The following is a 12273-nucleotide window of genomic DNA, read 5'->3' as shown; positions in this document are numbered from 1 at the left end:
CTTAAAATTAGCAAAATTTTAATAATGAGTATTGGAACACCAAAATATGTGAGTTTCCTTCCTTTCTTTTTCAGCACTAGGGATTAAACCTAGAGCCTCATGACAGCACTCTACTACCAAGCTCCAACCCCTGCCTAGTAATGTTTGTAAATGCTTACTAGTCAAGTATCTCCCATTTTTTAAAATGTCAGAACAGAATATTTAATAGCTTTCTAAGTGTGTGTGTGTGTGTAATGACTGAACCCAGGGTCTTCACAAGGAGCTACATCCCCAGCTCTTTTTATTTTTTATTTTATTATTTTGAGACAGGGTCTCGTTAAGTCACCAAGTTTCCCAGGCTTGGCTCAAACTTCAGATCCTCCTACCTCTGCCTCCCAGAGTTCTGAGATTACAGATATGTGCCATCATACCTGGCTGAAGTCAAAGTTTTACATGAGCAAATAAAATTAACAATTTTATGAGGAAAATGGTTCTAAGGTACACAGTTATATTCAGACCCAACCCTCTTCCATCTTTCCCACATGCCTGGGACTGAAGACTACTATATGCTACATCAGGTACAGATTTTACACACAGAGGGAGGAGAAGCAGGCTATTTGGATGAGTAAGTACTAAGTGAACAAAGATATTCATAATGCTTAAACCAAGTAAAAAGAGTATCAAATGATCTTAGTACCTTTTTATTGGCATATTTTAAAAAACCATCTAATTCCTCTTGTCTCCTTTCCTTAATCTTCTTATATGAACAGACTTTTTCTATAATTTCCTTGTGGAGAGGGTCTGCCACAAGGTGAGCCCATCTTCTGTGTAACATCTCCTTTCTTCTTGTGCTCATGAAGTCATGATGTTTTAAGTACCTATCTAGGTTCTGGGGAACAGTGACAGAAAAGACAGTATTTTACCCCAAAGCTTCTTTGTTCTATGATTTTCTTAAACTTTCTAAGTTTAAGTTATCCATAAGAACCACTCACATATGCATTAATTAGTGTAATAATTTATTTGGTTTCTACCATTTGACACACACTATGCTAGAAACAAGGAATACATACATAATTGAGACAATGTGCCTGCTTTCCCTGGGAGGCAGACTAAGAAATAAGTCTACAAAAAAGTGGGAGGAGAGACAATACAGCAGACCACACATACATACAGATACTTATAAATGTATACATAGGACATACTATATATGTAGTAACTGAAGACAAAGAAGAGAGAAAAACTATTTTTAAGAGTCTTAAAAGATCCCTAGCTGGGCATGGTGGTGCAAGCCTGTAATCCCACCACTCAGGAGGCTAAGGCAGAAGGATTGTTGCAAGTTCGAGACCAGCCTGGGCTACAAAGTGAGTTCAAGGCCAGCCTGAACTGTATAGTGAGACTCTGTCTCAGAAAGAGAAAAAAAAAAAAAATTCCTAGTTTGGGAGTTTTTCAAAGTTAACAGTTACTATAGAACCCAGCAATTTCACTTCTTAGGTATATGCCCAAAAGAATTAGAAGCAAAGACTCAAACAATATTTCTACAACGTTTACTGTTGCATTTGTGAGAGCCAGAAGATAGAAACAACGCGTGTCTATCAATAAATGAGAAAAAAAAAAAAAAATGAGTACAAATTTTCAGTTTGGGGTGACAAAAAAAGTTTTGGAAATACTGGTGATGGTTTCAAAACATTGTGAATGTAATTAAAACACTGAATGGTTGGCCAGGCATGATAGCATATATATGTAATCCCAGCACTCAAGAGGCTGAGGCAGGAGCACTGCCATGAGTTGGAGGTTAGCCTGGACTACACAATACTGCCTCAAAAAACCAGAAACACTGATGGTATACACTTAAAATGGTTAAAAATAGCTGGGCACAGGCATATGCCTATAATCCCAGCTACTTGAAAGGCTGAGGAAGATCACACATTCAAGGCCCAACTAAGCAACTTAATGAGACTCCTCAAAATAAAAAATAAAAGGACTGGGGATGTAGCTCAGTAGTAGAGTGCCCTTGGGTCCAAGCCCCAGTACTGAAAAAAAAAGTCTTATGTAGTATAGAACAGGGGAGCCAGGGATATAGCTCAGTGGCACAAGCGCCTACCTGGCAAGCACAAGGTCCTGAGTTTGAGTCGTGGTACCAAGAAAAAAAAAAAAACCGGGTTTGGTGGCACATGCCTGTAATCCCAGCACTTGGGAAGCTGAGGCAAGAGAATCATTGTGAGTTCAAGACCAACCTGGGCTACAAAGTGAGCTCAACTTCAGGCTGAACTGCATAGCAAGACCCTGTCTCAAAAAGACCAAAAAAAGAGCAGGGGACTCCAACCCCCAAGGTCATGGACCCATACCTGTCTATGGCCTGATAGGAACCAGGCCACAAAACAGGAGGTGAGAAACATGCAAGCCAGCTAAGTTTTATCTGTAGTTACAGTAGCTCCTCATCATCTGAATTACTGCCAGACCTCCACCTCCTGGCAGATCAGCAAGACTTCACATTCTCACAAACCCTACCGTGAACTTCACATGTGAGGGATTCTCTTTATGAAATTTAATGCCTGATGATCTGAGGTGAAGCTGAGGCGGTGAGGCTAGCATTGGGGAATGTCATTATTATGTATTCCAAATAAATACTAATAAAAAAAGAAACTAAAAAAATTTAAATTTAAATGTTTAAAATCCCCCCCACACCCAATTCCCAGTCCACAGAAAAACTGTCTTCCATGAAACCAGACTCTGGTGCCAAAAAGGTTAGGGACTGCTGGTATACAGTATACATTTTACCACATGGACAAAATTATTTTATTTATTTGTTTATTTTTTTGGTACCAGGAATTGTACTCACAACCTTGTACTTGTCAGGCAGGCGCTGTGCCACTGAGCTATATCCCCAGCCTAAATAATGTAATTTTAAAAACTGTTAAATCAGAGGCATTTCGGCTGGGCCTTAAAGAATGAGGAGTTAATCAGGAAGAAAGGCATTCTTCTATCTACAGTTAAATACTTCTGCTTACCAATGTATATCTACTTAATAACTAGCCAAGTGTTCTGATCACACAGCTTAAAGATCTGTTCATTCATATGACTCAGTAGAAACCCCACTTGGATGAAAGAACAAGTGAGTAGAATACCCTTATGCCATATCTATAGAAGGAATTCCCCCATAATGTAGAAAGAAAAGTCCATCACTCTGAGATCCCTTAATGTTAATCCCTGGTACTAATGAGTGTTTTTAATTCTACTGTCTGAATTTTATAGGGTATACTGCATTGAAAATGAAAAAATAAAATTTAATGTTTTGAGATACATTTGTAGCCAGCTCTTACCTTAATTACATGATTTTCTCTCTGTAATATTAATCGAATAGCTTCATCTGTATCTTCTTTAGCTAAGGTCTGAAAGGACAGAACTAAACTTTGAAAATCAAATCTTGAAAAAATTAAATTATTAGTACTATCTGGATTCATTTTACTTTATCTGATATATATAAACCTGAAAATTTTCTCTGGAATTTTTGTATTTCTTTAATTCTGTCTCAAAAAAAAAAAAAAAGATACACAATGTTCATATAGACCTGGAGGAGTAACTCAGTGTGGAAGTGCCCGCCTAGCATGTGTGAGGCCCTGGATTCCTGGGTTCCATTTCCAGCAATGGGGTATGGGTGGGTAGAGGGAGGGATGAGGTGGGTGTGTTCATAATAGCAAAAAAACAGAAACAGTTCACATGTTCATCCACTGAAGAATGGATGAACAGAATGTAGTATCTATACAGTGGGTCAATACTTGGCCATAAAAAGCAATGAAGTACTGATACACATCAGAATGTCTCAAAAGGACTATACAAAACACTTTAAGACTATACTAAATGTTGGTTAGAATATAAAACAACTGTTAACTTTTATGCACTGTTAGTGGAAATGTAAAACACTGCAATTTAATAACTTTGGAAGTTTGGTAGCTTTATAAAAAACTAAGTTTGGACTGGGGAGATAGCTCAGCGGCACAGTGACTGCCTGGCAAGTACAAGGTTCTGAGTTTGATTCCCGGTACAAAAAAAGAAAGCATGAGAAACTAATTTCATTTACTATGTGACCCCATCATTTCACAACTAGGTTATCTACCCAAGAAAAATGAAAGCGTATGTCCATCCAACAACATGTACATCAGTGCTCATAACAGCTTTTTTATTTATAATAACATAAAACTCGAAACAACCCAAAAGTCCATCAATAAGAGGGGCAAATTGAGATATACCTTTATAATGGAGTAACATTCAGGAAAAGAATGAAATACTAGTACATGCAACATGGATGAAATGCAAGATATGGGCTAGGGATATAGCACAAGCGCCTGCCTGGCAAGCACAAGGTCCTGAGTTTGATTCCCGGTACCAAAAAAAAAAAAAAAAAAAAAAAAAGCAAAAAAATTGATGAAAGAAACCAAGCACAAAAAAGAATGCATACGGAAAGAGTCCATCTACATTTTAAATTTCAATGCAAACTAAACTACAATGATGAAAAAGAAGAGGTTGTAGGAGATAAAGGCAGGCTACAAAGGGACATGAGAAAACAATGTTGAACAGATGCTTATTATCTTTATTTGTGGTGATAGTTTCACATGTATACACATATGTCAAAACGTATCAAATTGTATATTAATATATGCAGCTTATTGTATGTTAATTATGACCTAATAAAGCTGTTTAGAAAAAAGAATGACAGCCGGGCATGGTGGCGCATGCCTGTAATCCTAGCACTCCGGAGGCTGAGGCAGGAGGATCGTTGCGAGTTCGAGGCCAACGTGAGCTACAGAGTGAGCTCAAGGTCAGCCTGAACTGCATAGCGAGACCCTGTCTCATAAAAGACCAAAAAAAAAAAAAAAAAAAAAAAAAAAAGAATGACAATACAGCAAATCAAAATTTGGGCAGCGCCACTATACCAGTGCTTCAAGAGAAACCGGTGGCTTTATTAGATTTTTCTAATAAATAATATATAATCAATGGTCTATAATTCCACTTTAGGAAGCTAAAAAATGAAGAGCAAAGTAAATACCAAGTTAGTACCGGGAATAAAGAGAATGAAATAGAAACTGTAGGAAAAAATAACAGGTAGCACAAGCTTCTCGCTGAAACTACCCAAGTAAGATACTCAAAACGCCAATGGTACCTCTATAAAAGAAAGCGCCCGCGGCTCCAACAATTCTCTTGAGTTCTTAAGCTTGGGAAGGGTGCCAGTTACCAGATCGTCATTGTCTACGTTTTTCATTGTGGTCACAAGTAACAAGACCCCTAGGAAAACTAAAAATCAGTTTATTTAGTAATGAAAATTCACAATCATCGTATTTTTTTGTGTGCTTAATAATACTGGTGAACTTGCACGGGCGTGCTGTTCGGAGGCCAGCGGCCACGCTTTCCCTAACAAGCGGCCTTTCCCACGGGCTTCGGGTGGTGTCTGGACCCCGCCGCCTGACGCGGCCCTCTCCGAACGAGTCCCCAGCCTCCAGGCCCCCAAGGGCGCCATCCGAGCCGGCGCGGCGATCAGCCCGGCCCGAGAGTCCCACTCCCGCGCAGCAAAGTCCGGAAGCCGAGCGGGGGTCGGTGCAACTTCAAAGCCAAGGAGGCACAGGCTGAGGGGCCCAAGAAGGAAGGTTGGGGCTTTCGGGCCACATGTACGGGTCCTGAAGCTCGGGGAGCCCCCCAGTCCTCCCCGAGGCCTGCACCGCGGGAGCGCGCGCCCGCCCCAGCGCCCGGCCCCTCTCACCGGAGCAGGGCGCGGGTCGCCGCGGCCCGGCCCTCGGCTCAGTCCCCGGGAACAGGGTCTCTGTCTCGCCGCGCCACGCCGGGCCCAGGGCGGCCTTGCCGCGGGGATCGCCGCGCCCGCCCTCGGCCCGAGCCACTCGTCTCGGAACGTAAGAATGCGCGCGTCAGCGTCTCCGGGTCGCACCCCGCGACCCCCAGACCCCGAGTCCCCGTGGCGACAACGCGCAGGCAGCGAAGACCGCGCCTGCGCCCTAGGGCTGGTCGCAGTTTGGGTACCCGGCTGAGGGCCAGGCTTCTCGGTGACAGGCAGCTGACACAGCCAATCACGTCCTGTGTCCCGCCCCTGCGGAGCGCGGGTTTGGGAACTCACCGAGGGGTGGTGTCGGCTGCCGAGAGCCCGGAGCCGGTGGGCGTTTCCCCTGCCCACGACTGGAAATTACTTACTACCCTTTCAGTCGAGCTCCGGACCCCTACTTTCAGTCCTGTGGCGGGGCGTCTCCCCTGCTGCGTCTCTGCTAGGGATGAGTGTTGGCGGCGGCTGGCCAGAGGACGGACCTAGAGGACGGGACTTGGGCAGGAATGTTGGCTGAAATCCTTCAAGGAGTCTTCCGTCCGCTAGGGCTTGGTCGGTGTCTGTCGCCCGCCCTGCTGCCGGTCAGCGGGAAGGGCGTGTGAAGATGCACGAGCAGCGAGTCCCCATGAGCTCGGGGTCTCCAGCCTGCCTGGGCTGGGGTTATTTTGGTTGATTGATTGGGGTTTTTTTGTTTTCTGGGTGTTTTTGTTTTTGTCTTTGGTGGTTGGTTTTTAAAATTTCAGGTGATCCTGGTGGAAACTGTTGACATAGCTAGAAAAATTTAGGCAGATTTTCCACTCAGCCTCATAACCCACTCTGTGTATACTAATTCTGCTTTGATTCTATTTTCTTTGAGGATTGGTGGACACTAGATGATAGGCCACCGTTACCTCTCCCTCATTTCAAAGGACACCCGCTAATATGGAAACTGGAGTGCCTTAGGGACGTTTGTATTCTCCTGCCTTTAAGAGTAGGCAGAGTGGATGGTTTCAACCGCAGTTTTTGCGTTTTCAGAGCGGAGGCAGCATGAGCCAGTTGCAGAGCTTGCTGCTAGATGCCCTCTTGGGAACCAAGCACGTGGACAGTGCGGCCCTCATCAAACTGCAGGAGCGGAGCCTGTGTGTCGCTACACCAGGATTTAGTGTAAGAAAAAACAAGTTCGGGCATAAGGCATTTAGAAGAATTTTTTCGTTTGAAAACTATGGTAGCTGGGCGTGGTGGTGCGCAGTTGTGATCCCAGCACTCTATTTATTTATTTATTTATTTTGGTACCGGAAACTGAACTCATAACCTCAGGCTTGCCAGGCAAGCACTTATGCCGCTGAACTACATCCACAGCAGTCCCAGCACTCTGGAAAGCTGAGCCAAGAGGATCACTGTGAGTTTGAGGTTTGAGGCCAGCCTGGCCTACCTACACGGAGAGTTCAAGGCCAGCCTGAACTACACAGTGAGACCTGTCTCAACCAAAACAAACAAAAAAACCTATGCTGAGGTTTTTTTTTTTTTTAGGTTTCTGGGCAACATAGTTTTTCAATTCTGCAGTTATAAGAGAAAAGCAGCCACAAATAGTACATGTAAGGGGCCAGGGATATAGCTCAGTGTGCACAAGCACCTACCTGGCAAGCGCAAGCTCATGAGCTTGATTCCCGGTCCAGGGGAAAAAAAAAAAATAGACGTTGCTCTAATAACACTTTTTTTGAGACAGGCTCTCATTGTGTCCTGCAGGCTGGCCTTGAACTCACAGCAATCCACCTGCCTAAGCTTCCAGGGTGCTGGGATTACAGGTGTGCACCACCACTCCCATCTTAACGCTTTTTTCTGTGTTAAATTTAATTTCATGAAACTGTCCCATGTCATAAGATGTTCTTCTTTTAATTTTTTCCCCCCATCCATTTAAGAATGTGAAAATCATTCGCAGCTTTCAGGCCATAAAAAAAGGCAGCTGGCCGAATTTGGCCGCTGGCCATCAGTTGCTGATTCCTGGTCTGTTTAACCTCTATAGGTAATGCCAAGTGATGTCCAAACACTTGTGAATGGATTTGCCAAAAACCCTTTGCAAGCCCGAAGAGAAGGGCTGTATTTCAAGGAAAAGGACTACAAATGTGTCCGGGCAGATGATTATTCTCTTTATGCTAAGAATGTGAGTATTCAAGATTTGAAGAGAGCTGGGTAAAAACTTCACGAGTTTTGACTTCTAGTTTCTTTGCCCCTCCTGGTCCTCCCATAAAACAGATTAAGCTCATTATTGCCTCAAGGCACTAAGATAGCATTCCAGTGCCAGGAAGGCATATCTGAAAGAAAGTAGTAGGAAAAAGCCTGGTTTTGACAAATATTCATTGAAGAATCGATCAACTGAACTTTGCCAGAGCTATCTCTTTCCAGTACAATCCATCTTTCATAATCTATTTTTCTCCTCCTCTAAAAAAAATTCATACAGATTGAGTATTCTTTATCAGACATGTTTGGGACCAAAAGTGTCTTGGATTTTGGAATATTTGCATATACTTTACATAATTAGATATCTTGAGAATGAGACCCAAGCATAATCATGAAATTCATGTTTCATGTACACTTTATGGATATAGCCCAAAAGTAGTTTGGTTTTTTTGTCCTGGGAATCAAACTCAGAACCTTGCACTTGCCAGGCAGGCACTGTGCCACTGAGCTATATCTCTGTCCCATCTTAAAAGTAGTTTTATACAATATTTTTAGTGTGCCTGCATTTTTACTGTTGGTGCTTGAAAATTTTGGGTTTTATAGTATGTCAATTTGTTTGTTTTAGTTTTTTTTTTTTTTTTAATGAGGGATGCTTAGTGTATCATTCCTGTGCTTAAACTATCTTAGTTCTCTATTACCTATGCAGAACTGGACAGTTTATACTATGAGTTAGGTATACTGCACCTTACAAGTTTAATACCTCATTTTTACCATTGAGAAAATTGAGGCTTACTGTAGGTTAAATAACTCAGCAGACAATGGAGATTTTAGAATTCAGGCTCAGAGCCGTCCAATCCCAAAATGTATCACCTTCACCTTCACATTGCATCATTTGTTCTATTGGGGTAGGGGCATATTACAATCAGTTGAAAATTTTTTTCATAGTATGCATGCTGTTATTACAACAGTTTGAACTATTTTCAGGAAAGACTAGAAGTCAGGAAATGGTGGAAAATGTGGCTGGAAGGTAAACTGGTGGTCCTGTGGTTAGGGCCAAGAGCAGGGCATTCTATTTTATTCTTCATCCAGGAGAACACTGGTATAGTTGTTGTGAAGACCCATCTGTATCTTCTGGTGGCCACTTACACGGCAGGCATGTATCCTAGCATCTGTGTGGAAGCCACAGAGAAGCTGGGTAAGTTTGCCTCCAGATGCCTGTCTTTGTTCCCTATGTTAGGTTTTTAGACTGCAAGTGACAGACCAGGTAGGGGGAGCGTGTTAGTCACCTTGCCATCACTGTGAGCAATCACCTGAGAAATACACCTTAAAGGAAGAAAGTTCATTGCGGCTCACAGTTTCAGAGGTTTCAGTCCCCGGTTGGCTGTTCCAAGGCAGAAACATCACGGTAGAAGGACACGTGGAAGAAAGCTGCTTACTTCAGGGCAGCCATGAAGCACAAAGGAAGAGAGCATATGCTGGCAGGCTTTCACCTTCCTGTTTTTGTTTCTTCTGGATCCCCATCCTGTAAGATGGTACCACCACATTTAGCGCAGGTCTCAACTTGCCAGTTGTCTCTGAGAACAGCCTCACAGACACACCTGGAAATGTGATTACTTGCCTCCCCCACCTCTCTCGCTCCCTCCCCTTGCCCTCTTGTTTTTAGCTTTCTGAGACAGGGTCTCATTATGTAGTCCAGGCTGGCCTCAGACTATTGATCCTCCTATTTTGGCCTCCGGAGTTCTGAGTGTTTCTTAATCAAATCAAGTTGACAGTCGAGAATAACCATCACAAGGAGTAAGGAGGGATTTATCGGAAAGGCATTGTGGTTGCTTACATAACCACTGGAAGGACAGGATTCAGCTCAGAGTGCAAGGTATAGCAGATGGCAGGGATGAGAACACTGCAAGGGGTGTCTTGTCTTTGCCTTTAAGTAGATTATCTTTGCTCTATCTGATTGCAAACTTCCTTTCCTGGCTGGTATCAGAGTCAAGCCTCCCATTCTTCTCTCCCCCTTAATTCCTCCTGGGACCCGGACTTGCCAGTTCTTGGGTCATATGCCTTACCCCCTGCATGGGTCAGCTATGCAGGTGCAGTGGGCAAAGGAAGGAGAGTGAAGCAGACTAAAAACCAGAGCTGCAACTCTGGAGGCTCCAAGCTGGGTAAGACACAGTCTCTGCCCTCCATGCCTCTGCGCATGCCATGCTCTCTGCCTGAGATATTTTCCCCTTCTGTCCCTGCCCCTTCACATCTACTTGGCAAATTCCTGGTCTCTGAAGGCCCAAGTGAGATTTTAGACTTCTCTCACTGTACTGCGCATTTCATACTTACCTTCATTATTACCCGCTTCAAGCTTTTCGCTTACCTAGACTGTGACCCTTAGAAGGGAAGCATTTTGGTTTTTTTTTTTTTTTTTTTTTTTTTTTTTTTTTTTTTTTTTTTTTTTTTTTCTTTTTGTTTTTTTGTCTGGTACCAGCTGTCAAACTCACAACGTCGTGCTTACCAGGCAGGCGCTGTGCTGCTGAGCTAAATCCCCAGCCCCGAAGGGAAGCATTTTGCCTTAATTGTTCTATCTCTTAATAACTCATGGTGGGCCAGGGATATAGCCCAGCGACACAAGTGCCTGCCTGGCAAGCGCAAGGTCTCAAGTTCGATTCCTGGTTCCAAAAACAAAACAAAACAAAAAACAAAACTCATGGTGCCTAATGCTGAGCAATTAATTAATATATGTCTGATGAACAGGTAAGTGAATGACTTCTGCCTGACAGTCGAGAGGCTCTGGAGAGCTGAATCTTAAATGACTGAGGAATTAAGTACCATCCCAGAATATAGCTACCCCAGAGGGTGAGCGGTTCTTATCACCAAGGGCCCTCTCTGAACAGCTGTCGGGATTTGACAGACAGAGGTTCTGCGTTCAGTAGAAGCAGAACAGACGTGTTCAAATCTGAGTTAATTATTTAATTAAACAGTCCAGAAAAGGAGCCTAGGAAATGGGCATTAGGCTGTCAAGAAGCTGGGCTCTGTGCTGCCAGCCAAGACCTAGGACAGTTTCCCAGAGATCAGCAAAGTTGCCTGACCACTGCATGTGGAGTCTGCCTGACATTCTTTTCGCTTTTTTTTTTTTTTTTTTCTTAAGACCACAAAGACTCCAAAGATGACACAGGTGACATCATACTACTAAGAAGGTCCATATATATATTTGGTTTTTTGAGACAGGATCTCACTATGTAATTCAAGCTGGCCTTGAACTCACTGTGTAGCCCAGGCTGGCCTTGAATTTGTGGCTGTCCTCCTGCCTCAGCCTCCTGAGTGCTGGGATTACAGGCATGTGCCACCACACCTGGCTGCTTAACTATATTTTTATCTATCAAAAACATATACATGGGGCTGGGGATATAGCTCAGTGGCACAAGTGCCTGCCTGGCAAGCACAAGGTCCTGAGTTCGATTCCCGGTACCAAACAAAAATCGTATACATGATCAGTTTCACTTTTTTTGTTTTGGATGAGTCCAGAAGCATGACTAGTTATTAGTTAAAGAAAATCTTGCCAGGCATGATGGTGCATGCCTGTAATCCCAGCACTTAGGAGGCTGAGGCAGGAGAATTGTTGCAAGATTGAGACCAGCCTGGGCTACAAAGTGAGCTCAAGGTCAGCCTGAACTGCATAGCGAGACCCTGTCTCAAAAAGACAAAAATAAAATAAAATAAAGTTGGGAAAGATTTAACTCTCTTCAAAGCCAACCACATTTCCTGGTTTCTTCACATAAGAGTGGCTGCACTGTGTAAACCCATATGCTACAGAATGAGGCTTTGTGTTTTGAGAGCTACTTCATGGTTTTGATATTTTGTTTATTCTCATGAGAATTTCATCTGGGACCTTATTGCCAAGTGTGTATCATAGATCAGTGGGGAAATGATTCAACTTGCAGAATCTGTCTTGCAGTTAACTTTTAATTAAGTTAACTTTTTAGAAATCTACTTATCCCATGATTGCCATCTGTCATGACTGCAGTAAAGGAAGGCAAATTAAGTAATATCCAACAGTCAATTTAAGAAAAGAAGAGAATTTTTGATGAGTGGAGTTATCAGCTTCCAAAGTTCTCTGATTAATGTCATGTTAACAAGCAGGGTGCCATAATCGGTTTTAAAGCCAGTCTTGGAATACACATGGGGGAGGAGGGAAACAGGTTCTTTTGTTCTCTGGGAAGCTGCTCCCATCCTTTTTCCTTTACTGACCATGTGCTTTTTCATTCAACAAGAGTCATGGCCAGGCATGGTGGTGCACGCCTCTAATCCCAGCACTGGGGGGGGGGGGG

General features: G+C 43.2%; 2 protein-coding genes across 10 annotated transcripts in view; one reads left to right on the top strand and one right to left on the bottom strand.

The window, feature by feature from the left end:
- Positions 1–5815, bottom strand: part of LOC102025674 (protein FAM228B) — a 50657-nt gene extending 44842 nt beyond the window's left edge. For 4 of the 7 annotated variants that reach the window (XM_013522614.1, XM_005400380.2, XM_005400381.2 and 1 more), the window contains exons 1-4: positions 5732–5815; positions 5138–5268; positions 3300–3368; positions 677–868 (exon numbers count right to left, since the gene is read on the bottom strand). In XM_013522614.1, coding sequence (XP_013378068.1) covers positions 677–868; positions 3300–3368; positions 5138–5236 — 360 coding nt within the window. In that variant the 5' untranslated portion in view covers positions 5237–5268; positions 5732–5815. The remainder of the gene's footprint in view (positions 1–676; positions 869–3299; positions 3369–5137; positions 5269–5731) is intronic. The other 3 variants (XM_005400378.2, XM_013522615.1, XM_013522613.1) reach the window with 3 other exon arrangements.
- Positions 5816–6052: 237 nt separating this feature from the next.
- Pfn4 (profilin family, member 4) overlaps positions 6053–12273 on the top strand; it is a 7114-nt gene continuing 893 nt past the window's right edge. The window contains exons 1-4 of one of the 3 annotated variants that reach the window (XM_005400384.2): positions 6053–6136; positions 6818–6946; positions 7806–7943; positions 9050–9155. In XM_005400384.2, coding sequence (XP_005400441.1) covers positions 6830–6946; positions 7806–7943; positions 9050–9155 — 361 coding nt within the window. In that variant the 5' untranslated portion in view covers positions 6053–6136; positions 6818–6829. Of the gene's footprint in view, positions 6137–6266; positions 6385–6817; positions 6947–7805; positions 7944–9049; positions 9156–12273 lie in introns of those variants that run through there. The other 2 variants (XM_005400382.2, XM_005400383.2) reach the window with 2 other exon arrangements.

Source organism: Chinchilla lanigera, unplaced genomic scaffold, assembly GCF_000276665.1.
Source record: "Chinchilla lanigera isolate Chin_1 unplaced genomic scaffold, ChiLan1.0 scaffold00068, whole genome shotgun sequence".
Lineage (NCBI taxonomy): Eukaryota > Metazoa > Chordata > Mammalia > Rodentia > Chinchillidae > Chinchilla > Chinchilla lanigera.
Note: the sequence above shows the minus strand (reverse complement) of the source record. Positions and strands in the feature narration are given on the sequence as shown.